Source organism: Babylonia areolata, chromosome 21 (assembly GCF_041734735.1).
Source record: "Babylonia areolata isolate BAREFJ2019XMU chromosome 21, ASM4173473v1, whole genome shotgun sequence".
NCBI lineage: Eukaryota > Metazoa > Mollusca > Gastropoda > Neogastropoda > Buccinidae > Babylonia > Babylonia areolata.
In genome coordinates, this window is record NC_134896.1 from 50,317,845 (window position 1) to 50,330,344 (window position 12,500).

A 12,500-nucleotide genomic window follows, 5' to 3' on the forward strand; every position below is an offset into this window, starting at 1 on the left:
CTCTATCTTTCCTTTATTTAGACTTGGGTTTGGATATGTCTGGTTGCAACAAGGCGTTGGTTGTGAGCAAACATTTTTGTCATTATTTAAGCAAAGAATGAAAGATATATTTATGCAGGAGTGGGACGAGTCAGTAATGTCTAAAGATATATATCATAACTACAGACTGTTTAAAACTGGTTTTCAGTGTGAGCAATATTTTGAATATGTGGATAAAAAGTGTTTTAGGGACTGTTTAGTAAAATTACGGCTTGGTTTGCTCCCAATAAATGGATCATTTTTTTAGAAGAACATTCAAATGTAATTCAAATTACGCATGTAAACGTTGTAATGTAATCGAAGATGAAAACCATTTTATAAACAATTGTGTCCTTTACAATGACCTGCGGCAAAAACATCTGAACTCTGAAGGTCAATCGTATGTTCACTTGATGAAGAATGGTTCTGTTTACAGTATTCGTAAACTATGCGTTTATATATTTAATGCCCTGAAGATACGACAGGAATTCTGTGACAACAATGATGAAAGTTAGAATTAATTTACAATGCACGAGAAGCACTTTTGTTCTACAGGTTAAGTTAGTACGTATTTTACATTTTGTTGTGGTTGAGTGATCACCATATTGTGTACTTTTGACCTCTTTCTCGGGGCCGGAGGCCTGGAGATTAAAGTTTTGTTCTTGTTCTTGTTCTATCTTTCGCTTCTGTCTGTCTCTGCTATGTCCGTCTCTGTCTCCCCCCCTCTCTCTCTCTCTCTCTCTCTGTATCCTTGTCTCTGTCTCGATATCTTTCTGTCTCTCTTTCGCTATGTCTCTCTTCCTTCAGTCTCTGTCTCTTTCTCTGACTCTCTCTGTGTCTGTTTCTGTCTGTCTGTCTGTTTCTCCCACCCCCACCCCCTCTCTCTCTCCCTTTCTGTACAACCTCCACCCTCTGACTCTCTGTCTCTGTTTCTCCCCCACTCTCTCTCTCTCTCACTCTCTCTCTGTCTCCCCGTCCCCCTCCTCCTCTCACTCTGTACCTTCACCCCTCGTCCCGTCTGCCACCCAATGTTCAGTTCTGTTCATCTTTTATCATTGTCACCAGGCAGCAGATGTTGACGACGTTCGCTGCTGCTCTGTTTTTGTCCTGTGAGTAGTTTGACCCTCATCACTCGTTTGCAGACCGTGTGTGTGTGTGTGTGTGTGTGTGTGTGTGTGTGTGTGTGTGTGTGTGTGTGTGTGTGTGTGTGTGTGTGTGTGTGTGTGTGTGCATGAATGTGACGTGTGTAAATTGTGCGTGTGTGTATGTGTGCATGTGTGTGTGTGTGTGTGTGTGTGTGTGTGTGCATGAATGTGACGTGTGTAAATTGTGCGTGTGTGTATGTGTGTGTGTGTGTGTGTGTGTGTGTGTGTGTGTGTGTGACATATGTGGCTTATGCGTATTATGAACATTGTTAAGAAAAAAATCATAAACATGCACAAACACTCACACACACACACACACACACTCTCTCTCTCTCTCTCTCTCTCTCTGTGTTCCACAATGAATTCGATCAGCATTTTATTCATAAATCATCCTCAGTGCATCTCTCTCTCTGTCTGTCTCTCTGAGTGTGCTTGCATGCGTGCGTGTGCGTTGATAACTTTTTGTATTACCCTTTTTTTTTTTTTTTCACTGCAGAGTTCTCTGTATGGAATTTGGGCTCCGCTCCCCGGGAAGAGCGCGTTGACACAGCACTGTGTCATCCCTTTCTTGTTTACTGTCTGCAAGTGAATTTGTTTCTTTCTGTCTTTCTCTGTCTCTGTCTCTCTCTCTGTCTCTCTCTCTGTCTCTGTTTCTGTCTCTCTCTCTCTCTGTGTTGCTGTTGGTGATGGTCTCCGTGTGTGGTTAAGAGGTGGAAGGTTTGATTCTAGTGAGTCAGTGTGTGTGTGTGTGTGTGCCCGTGCGCGCGCGTGTGTGTATGCGCGCGTGTGTGCACATGTGCGCACGCGTATGTACGTGTTGAGAAAGGCGAGGGTGTCACATTTCTAGAACAACTCTGGACGCGCACTACGATCATGAGTATGTCCGAAACAAGTGATCCCTTGTTAATCGTAGGTCAAAGGTCGTAGAGGTCCGAGTGCTATTGACCTTGGTCAGCTGGCGCTAAATACACTGTTTTGTGGATGGGTAGTTTTTTTTTTACTCACTTGTGTAAACAAAGTGAGTCTATGTTTTAACCCGGTGTTCGGTTGTCTCTCTCTGTGTGTGTGTCTGTGTGTCTGTGGTAAACTTTAACATTGACATTTTCTCTGCAAATACTTTGTCAGTTGACACCAAATTAGGCATAAAAATAGGAAAAATTCACTTCTTTCCAGTCATCTTGTTTAAAACAATATTGCACCTCTGGGATGGGCACAAAAAATAAAAAATGAAGCCTAATTATATGCAAACTGCATTTACTATTATATTTATATTTTTTGTATTCTCTAAACTTGGCGCTTTGATCTGATATTCTGACCCAACAACAAGAGCAGTCATTATTATCATTTTTTGTTCAAACAGGAACTTCTTTTGCTAAGCATGGAAGTTTTATTTATTTTGCAAACGTTTTTGGTGCAGATAGTAAAAAAAGGGAAATTACTCTGTAATTAATGCTAGGGGACTTAATTTGCTTTAAACTGATCTTTCTCATCCTAAACATTACATTTTGAAAATATACTCAATACATAAAAAGTCTTGAAGGCCTTGCCTCTCTTGTTTTATTTGTTCTGAAGATTTTTTTACTGACTCAGTCTGACCATCTTCCTTTGTCAAACACACAGATTCTCCGACAGACCTTGGAAATCTTGTGACAGTTTTGATAAGAACTTGTCAAAACTCCTTTGAAGTTCATTTGACACTATACTTTTGGAAAAGAAAATACTTTCAGAATGTCTTTTGTCCGTTCTACTGGTTCTAACTAAACTTGATATATATCGCTGTATAGATGCGGCTCACACGCAGACACACACAGACACACACACACACACACACACACACACACACACACACACACACACACACACACACGATCCGTGGCGTGCGAGTGCGTGCGTGTGTATATCTGTGTTGATATGACGTGAACTTCAGATGTTTTCATCTCGGTTTGCGTGTTCTCTGATTCCCCTAAATCACTAAATGTGTGATCCCGATTCGCCGAATCACAGTTTGTCTATATTCTCAAAAATCGGAAAATACACTTCTTGCTCTTGTAAGTATTCCTCCCCCTCTTCTCTCTCCCTGTCTCTTCCACTCTTCCCTTCTCTCTCGTTCACTGCGGAGGTCAAACTAGATGGGAACGGAGGACAAAAAGAAACAAATCATAATAATTGATAGTAAATTGGTAAAAAAAAAAAAAAAAAAAAATAAGCTCCACCTCTCCACACAACTTCCTTTCTACCCCCCCACTCTTTTATTCCCCCACCTACCCCGCACCACCTCTCCATTCCGTACTTCTACACCTACACACCATTTTCCCATTAGAAAAGCGACTCACGCAAATGCTGCGCCACCACTGATCGCTTGTACATGCGTTTAGAACATTGGAGTACATGGGATCGAGATACTGTGATCAGTCCCTCCACCCCCCCTTGAAGCCAAAAGTCATCGGTTTTAATGCTTCGTCGGGTAGGACTTCGAGTTGTGGTTGGGATACGGAGTATATTCACGTCTGGTTGGTGATGAGTAGTGTTTTTTGTGACTTGTCTTTTTTGGTTTTTTTTGCTCAAAGATGATAAATGACATATTGTCAACGATCGTTTGTTTTTGCTAGAACGTGTGTGTGTGGGTGTGTGTGGTGTTTTGGTGTGTCTGTGTGCCAATGTTGTGTGTGTAGGGATGAGAGGAGGAGACTCTGTAATTTGTGCATTCGTTCAAACAACCCCTGAACCTCCTCCTCCCCTCCGACCTGCCAGCCCCCTCACCATAAATATTAATCTCCCACACAACTTCGCCCCCCCCCCCCACCCATCCCCCACGCCCCCTCCCCCCTCCCTCACACCTTCCCATCTCCTCCGCTGGGAAACGTTCTCAACAGCTGTTGTCTACACGCTTTAGTCTGGGTAAAAAATGACAGTGTCAACTCAGCCGTTTGCGCCCCCCCCCCCCCCCCCCCCCCCCTTCCTCCCCTCCCCCCCACATCCCCCTTCATTTTGCTTCCCTCTCCCCCTCCACACACCCCATCGCTCACATCTCTCCCATCACTACCTTTCCTCTTCTACCCCCCCCCACCCTCTTTTACCCCCCACCCTTACCCCCGCACCCACCTCCCCATTTCCCGTCCACTTCTCCCTCCCCCCGTGTTTCCCATGAGAAAAGCGGACCACGCCACCAATGCTAGCGCCAGCCCACGCTGATTCGCTTGTCATTGCGTTTTAGGTAAACAGTTGGGTGGTCCTGGGATCGAAGATACTGTGATCAGTCCCCCCCCTGGGAAGGCCACAAAGTCGTATCGGTTTTTAATGCTTCGTCGGGGTTAGGACTTCGGTGTTGTGGTTGGTGATCGGGGAGGTATATTCACGTCTGGTCTGGTGGATGAGGTAGGTGGCTTTTTATTTTGGCGGTTTTTTGTTGTTTGTTGTTGTTGTTTAGTTTTCTCAAAGGGATGATTGAAATGAACATGATTGTAACGATCTGTTTTGTTTTTGGCTGAGGAACGTGTGTGTGTGTGTGTGTGTGTGTGTGTGTGTGTGTGTGTGTGTGGAGGGGATGGAGAGGGAGGAGGGAGTGCTGTAATATGTATCATTTCCGTTGCTAATTGACTGAAGCAGTCGATAAGGCTCTTGGATGATATGATATTATATAATAATAATATATATAATAATATATAATAATATATCATCGTTGTTGTTTCATTGGGGGGGTGGGGGGGGGGGGGGGGGGTGAAGGGGAGGGGGGGGGTATGATTGCAGTGACCGGAGATGAGACAAGACATAGATATTTAGTTGAGAAAGAAGAAAGGGAGAGAGGGAGGGGGACTGTGGGAGACATAACTTGCATCTCATTGGTTAATGCCTGATCAGCGCGTGGGTTTGTGCGAAACTCGGGCATCTGCATCTCTGTCTGTGTTGATGTTCAACAGCAGAGGTGGTGTTGCGCATATGGATCAGTCCGCACGCTTTGACAACTTGAAACTGAAACAGAAGCGGAAACGGAAGCTATGGATAGTTCATGATGTAGGCACAGAAAGCTGGTTTGTTGCAAAGTTCCAAGTTTTCAGCCTCGCAGATTTAAGTACAGCTCTACTCATTGGCCTTAGAAGAAATTTGTATTTTAGCTTATACATTCGCTTAATCTTTCTCTCTCTCTCTCTCTCTCTCTCTCTCTCTCTCTCTCTCTCTCTGTGTGTGTGTGTGTGTGTGTGTGTGTGTGAATTAAGGTCTAAATATCTTTGAACGATCATTCTGACACAATTAAATGATTATACACATAAAAAGAACCGTTTTTTTGTGTGTGTTTTGCATCAGTTAGGTATGAAAAATACAATTTTACCATCAGCATGTTTAACTTAAGGATTATAAAAGGATTGCAAAACTGTGTTATCAGAAAATGTGTTTGAGTCTGCAGGAAATTAACTCAAAAACACGAAATTATATGCATCATAATGCAGTCCGTCAAGGCCCAACACTCGGCTTATATCACAGATTGACATAAGTTTACAGTTTACATTTGGGCCAACAGCAAAGTGAGAGCTGTATTATCAATAGTTTCTCCAGTCAATGGGAAACCATTTGCAGCTTAGTCTTTTGTGAAGGACTATGACTCTCAAACTAGGAGGCAAAATTGCACTGGCTCTTAGTGCTGCAGCCTTGGGGGCTAGTTGGCCTTTGGGAACCATCCCAACGCCGACTGTCCTAACACCCTCTTGGCCGAGAGAGTGGGGATGTAACTTGGGCAAGACACTCTCCACAAAAGTCAAATTCTAGCCCAAATAGTCGGAACAGCAGTTGCCTCCTCTGCTGTTCTGATGGTCATAGTCGGACATGACTGACTATCATATATATATATATATAATAGTAAGGAGGGGATTTAGCGAAAACACGTACGTCGGAAAGGTTGTACTTTTAACTCGCTGGAATCCCCGTTGGGGATTGTTGCCTTGTACAGGTATTACCACTGCCTCCTCTGCCGTTCTGATGGTCATAGTTGGACACGACTGACTATCATAGAATGCAGTCTGTCACAAACAACAGGGAAAAAAAACCCCGTTAGATTAAAGAAAGAAGGAAAAGATGCTATCGATTATGAATTCATACCGAATCATGAATAAGGAGCTTGGATGGTGGGGTGGGTGGGGGTGGGAAGTTGCCTGTGTATTGTGTGTGCGTGTGTTTATGTAAGTTTGTGCTTGCCTGTGTGTGCGTATGTGTTAGGGTAGCTGTTAGATATACATGTATGTTAAAATGTATGTATGCAATGTGTGTGTGTGTGTGTGTGCGTGCGTGCGTGCGTGCGTGCGTGTGTGTGTGTGTGTGTATGTGTGTGTGTGTGTGTGTGTATGTGTGTGTGTGTGTGTGTGTGGTCACATTTTGGTGTGTGTATGTAACATAGATATAATGTTTTATGTTAACAAAAGCGTTTTTGTAAAGCACCTAGAGTATATTTCTGGATAGTGTGCTATATAAGTATCCATTGTTATTATTGATGTTGTGTTGTCGCCATTTTGAAAAGAACAGTGGTATCTTGTCGTTGCCTATAAGTCATTCAGTTATTGCTTCTTGTTCTTGTTCTTCTTGTTCTTCTTCTTTCACATTTCTCTTCCTCCCTTTCCTCTTTCTTTTCTGTACGTAGTTATCAGCCGGCACACATCCGTAAAAGTAAGAAGTGACAGAGTGCATTTTTTAATACTATTATACATTAATTTTATGTATGTAATTAATCATTTGTTTATTTGTTTCTTCTTCTTCGTCTTGTTCTTCTTCTTGTTCTTCTTCTTCTTATTATTATTATTATTGTTATGATGATGATGATGATGACGATGATGATGATGATGATGTTTTGCAGGCTTCGTGTTTGGATCAATGAATGAAACTGTCTTGAAGTCAGAAATAAATGATAAATTACTGGTTTTTGTCGCCATTGTGATCACTTGCAGTACAGTGTCAGTGCCATGCGAACATTACTTTGAACCTGGACATGACTGTTGGCAGTATTCAATGACTTGCAATACAATACAATACAATACAATACAATACAATATCAAGCAACCTCAATACGATATTGCTTTTCTAATCGCTGACATATTGTGACGATCTACGAATTTGAGATTGGGTCAGACTCGGTGCTCCAAGTGTAAAGCAATGGAGATTGGTTTGTCTTTGTGTTATCTTTCTTGATGTTTGTTTTATGATTTTTTTCGTCTGTGTTCTTTTCGTATGTGTGTGTTTTTCTTCTCTTTCTTTCTTTCGTTCCCACCTGCCTTCGTTTATTCATTCCTTGCTTATTAACTTACTTAAATAATGAATAAGTTCTGCAATGAATAATGAGTAAATTCTGCAATGTACATAGCTATTCACTCACTTACCTTTCTTTTCTTTTCTTTTTTTTCCCAGAACAAGAAGAAACAACATTAACACCTTGAGACAAACGTTTGGGATCCTCGTCTAACTTCTTCCTCTCCCTCTCGTCGCGTGGTTTCCAGAACTGCGCAGCTGACCACTAGACGCTGACGCCCCACCCCACCCCATCCCATCCCACCCTCACTCCCTCCCTCTTCCTCTTCTTCCCACCCACCACAGTAACCATCCACCCTCCTCTTTGACCCCAACATCACCCAACACTCTCTACCCCACCACCACCACCCACCCACCCATCCAATCCATCCACCCACCCAGCCACTACCATGGCCAGCAGTTTCCACGTGTCCCTGGAGCTGAAGGGGCAGAAGGAGGTGGCGGCGGGGGCTGGGGGCGGGGGCGGGGGCGGGGGTGAGAGCGTGGTGGAGCGCGAGCCGGTGCACTACAAGCACGACGGCGAGCGTTTCCCCGAGGGCCAGCAGAACACGGTCAAGCTGAACGTCGGCTGCACCTACGTCTTCACCGTCCACTTCAGACCCGCCAGAGTTCTCACGTGAGTTTCCGGTTCCGGTTTCGGTTTCGGTTTTGTATTGTAAGCTGCTGTATTGTATTAATCTTTTTTGTCACAACAGATTTCTCTGTGTGAAATTCGGGCTGCTCTCCCCAGGGAGAGCGCGTCGCTACACTACAGCGCTACCTATTTTTCTCTTCTTTTTTTTTCAAGTACACTCACGCAGTCCCTTTTGCAGCATCGCAGCTAAAAAGAGACCAGTGGTATTCCTGTCACATGTGTATGGTTGTCAGTCGTGTCCGACTATGACCATCAGAACAGCAGAGGAGAGCAACTGTTGTCCCAGCTGTCTGAGTTGGAATTTGATTGTAGTGGAGAATGTCTTGCCCAAGTTACATCCCCACTGGTCTCGGCCAATAGGGTTTTAGGACAGTCGGCGTTGGGGTGGTTCCCAAAGGTCAACTAGCAACCAAGGCTGCATCACTGAGAGTCAGTGCCATCTTGCCTCCCAGTTTGAGAGTCATATCATATATGGGTTTGTTTTGTTTTTTTGTTTTTTTGTTGTTGTTGCTTTGTTTGTTTTTTTGTTGTTGTTTTTTGACAGGAACATGCGTATAATATACGTATTCGTGTACGAAATGGCCCCACTTACCGTCGTCTGGGCAAAAATAGTATGAGCAACATGATTTGACTTGATTTGCTTACATGAAATAAGGTGCCTGGTTAGCTCAGTCGGTAGAGCATGGGACTCTTCATCCCAGGGTCGTGGGTTCGATCCTCACATTGGATGGTTTACCAGTACCAGTATCAGTATCAGTAGCTCAAGGAGGCGTCACTGCGTTTGGTCAAGTCCATATACGCTACACCACATCTGCCGAGCAGATGCCTGACCAGCAGCGTAACCCAACGCGCTTAGTCAAGCCTTGAGAAGAAAAAAAAAACTTTGCGAGAGTCCTTTCAACAACGTTACAGGAGGTGTTGTGGGGGTGAGCGTGGGGGGAGGGGGTGGGGGGTGGGGGGGGGGCAGTGATGGTGTTTGAGGTAACAAGAAATTAATGGAAAAACAAGGATAATAGAACAGGAAGACTGTGCATATGCAACACACACACACACACACACACACACACACACACACACACACGCTCTCTGTGTGCCTCTGTCTCTGTCTCTGTCTGTCTGTCTGTCTGTCTCTCTCTTGACATTGTTGTTGGATTTAAAAATCAGTTGAATATCATGAAACAAGAAGTGACTGTTAATTTAGAGAGAGAGCATCAAATCTAGACTGAGACAAGAGAAAACACACCATTTCTGTATCGAACTCTATAAGGGTTCTGAGTTAATGCCCCTGAAGGTGCACAGAAGCGTTGCTTCTGGATCAGGAGACAATAGAAACTAAGTTCTGAAGAGAACAATGTGCTAGTTAACTCTCTCCATACGAACGGCGAAAGAGACGACGTTAACAGCGTTTCACCCCAATTACCATCATCAAAATATTGCAAGAGGAAGGCTCGTATACTGAAGAGGTGAATGTTGACAAAGAATATCACAATTCTGACGACGGAAGCTAAAGGTTGGGTCATTCAGACACCCACTGGACATCCGAGGGGTCTGTGTAGAGGAGAAGAGAGGACTGGCCGTACTGGGTGAGTTAAAAACTCCTTGATGGTTTACAGGAGGCGCAGTGGCAGTATCGGTCTGGCGTTGAACTTCTGATTCAGTGTTTACCAGTGATCAGGTGTTCGAGGCCCCGTTTCCGCGTGGTGGTGTCATGATCTTTGTAGTTGCATTTCTTGTGAAGAGAGAGACAGAGAGAGAGGGGATGAGAGAGAGTGTATGTGTGCGTGTGTGTGCGCGTGGTGTGTGTGTGTGTGTGTGGGGGGGGGGGGGGGGGGGGTAGATGTGCAATGCGGTTTGGCTGACTGAAATGGAGAGGTACGTAAATTTCAGTAATCTGTATATTTGTAAAAAGCTATTTTCATTTGGTGCCATTTAATTTATCTTTTTATTTTCTATTCATTTTATTTGTTTGTTGTTTTCTTCTTATGTTGGACATGTGCTGCTGCCAAAAAGAAAATCTCTGTACCAAAGTATAGACAATAAAGTTTGTGTATTGTGTATTGTGTACCTTGGGGAAGGCACGTTATTCCGATTTGTCCTCTCTCCTGCCAGGTGAGAATGGGTACCCCGGGGGAGGTTAAAACGGCGGAAGGAAAGGATAGGACCTTCGCCTTCCTGTAAACACCGAGCTCCAGATATACGCAGTGGATGCGAATTCACAACCCCGATGGTCGTAAGGGACTATATGGGACCTGTCCGAATCTATTTCAGCATGAACTATTATTCTTGCTGGTTCGTTCAGGCGCTGTATGATGCACACATTTTTCTTTCTTCGTCCGTTCAGGTGCTGTATGATACGTACATTGTCCGTGCTGGTCTGTTCATGCAATGGATGATACGCACATTTTTTCTTTCTTGTCTGTTCAGGCACTAGATGAAACGTACATTGTATTGTATTACGTTTTTTGTCACAACAGATTTCTCTGTGTGGAATTCGGGCTGCTCTCCCGAGGAAGAGCGCGTCGCTACACCGAGAGAGCCACCCAATTTTTGTTGTTGTTTGTTTAATGCCTGCAATTTCATTTGTTTTCCTATCGAAGTGCATTATTTTTTCTACAGAATTTTGCCAGGGAAAACCCTTTAGTTGCTGTGGGTTCTTTTACCTGCACTGCACATGAGACCTCGGTTTATCGTTTCATTCGACTGACTAGCGTCCAGACCACCACTCAAGGTCTAGTGGAGGGGGAGGGGGTGTTAAGAGGGTGGGGGGGGGGGGATACTGGCGACTATGGGATTCGAACCAGTGCGCTCTCGCGCTTTCTAGGCGGACGCGTTACCTCAAGGCCAACACTCCATATTATTCTTGCTCGTCTGTTATGATACGCCCAGGAACTGGATGATACACGCATTATATTTGCTCATCTTTTCAGGCACTGGATGATACGCACATTATTCTTGCTCATCTGTTCAGGCACTGGATGATACACACATTATTCTTGCTCATCTGTTCAGGCACTGGATGATACACACATTATTCTTGTTCATCTGTTCAGGCACTGGATGATACGCACATTATTCTTGCTCATCTGTTCAGGCACTGGATGATTCGCGGGGAGAAGGTGGACTTCGAGCGGGTGAACCCCAGCAAGGCGGAAGAGGACGTGAGCATCTACGAGGCCACCTGGAGCAGCACGGGCATCTCGGTCACCAAGAGGGCGGAGCGCTACCCCTTGGCCATGGAGCTGGAGGTAGGGAGTGGTTGGGAAAAAAACAACAACTTTTTTTTTTAAGAAAAGAAGAAAAAGCAAACTCACTTAGGATTCGTAACGCACGTGCTGTGTGTGTATGGGGGTTGGGGGGCGGGGGGCGAGGTAAGGTTAGGGAGGTGGTGTGCGAGTTTGTTTCTTTCTCTCTCTCTCTCTCTCTCTCTCTCTCTCTCTGTCTCTCTCTGTTGTGTACCCTTATGTAATTTGGGCTGTTAAGCTATTGACATTGAAAGGTTTCTCAGTTATGAGTTCTCTATCTGTCTGTCTGTGTCTGTGTCTGTGTCTGTCTCTCTCTCTCTCTCTCTCTCTCTCTATGTCAAAGAATACCGGAGACGACTTTTTTTTCTAAATTTTTCATGCAAAATCGTCGGGTCAGTGTGAACAATTGTTGCTTCACTACCGACTCGGGTCATATTTCCATACACATTAATCATTCACTCACCTGGAGCAGCACGGGCGTTTCAGTCACCAGCAGGGCAGAGCGCTTCCCCTTGCCCATAGGAGCTGAAGGAAGGGAGTGGTTTGAAAGAAAAAAATAACTTGTTTGTTTTTTTCTAAGGATAAAAAGAAGAGACGGGATTACGTTACGCACGTGCTATGTGTGTATGGGTGGGGGGGGTGTAGAGGGTGGGGGCGGGGTTGGGGGGGGGGGGTTAAGGAGGAGGTAGGGTGCGACTCTTTGTGTGATATTTGTGTGTGTGTGTGTGTGTGTGTGTGTATGTGAGGTGATAGTTGTGTGTGTGTGTGTGTTTGCGGGTGTGTGAGGTGATAGTTGTGTGTGTGGGGTGGGTGGGGGGGGGGTGATGCGGGAAAGGGTGTTGTGTGTGTGGAGGGGGAAAGGGGAGGGGGTGTTAGCGCAGTGGGTGGATGTGTGTGTGTGTGTGTGAGGTCAGAACTAAGTTTACATCTGTGTGTGTGTGTGTGTGTGTGTGTGTGTGCGGCGTGCGTACGTGTGTGTGTGTGTTCATGAATGTGACGTGTGTAAATTGGTGCATGTGTGTATGTGTACGTGTGTATGTATGAGTGTGTGTGTGTGTGTGTGTGTGTGTGTGTGCGCGCGCGCGCGCGGATGTGAGTGTATGCGCATGCCAATCTGCCTGTCTGTTTGTTCTACCAGCCCCCCCCCCCATCACCCCCCCCCTCCCCTCCTCC

The 12,500-nt window shown here is 44.9% G+C and overlaps 1 protein-coding gene across 4 annotated transcripts in view; it reads left to right on the forward strand.

The window, feature by feature from the left end:
• The window catches only part of LOC143295812 (CB1 cannabinoid receptor-interacting protein 1-like), a 35,989-nt gene that overhangs the window by 16,169 nt on the left and 7,320 nt on the right, over positions 1 to 12,500 (forward strand). For 3 of the 4 annotated variants that reach the window (XM_076607445.1, XM_076607448.1, XM_076607447.1), the window contains 2 exons: positions 7,551 to 8,067; positions 11,177 to 11,330. In XM_076607445.1, coding sequence (XP_076463560.1) covers positions 7,841 to 8,067; positions 11,177 to 11,330 — 381 coding nt within the window. In that variant the 5' untranslated portion in view covers positions 7,551 to 7,840. Of the gene's footprint in view, positions 1 to 4,377; positions 4,539 to 7,550; positions 8,068 to 11,176; positions 11,331 to 12,500 lie in introns of those variants that run through there. The other variant, XM_076607446.1, reaches the window with a different exon arrangement.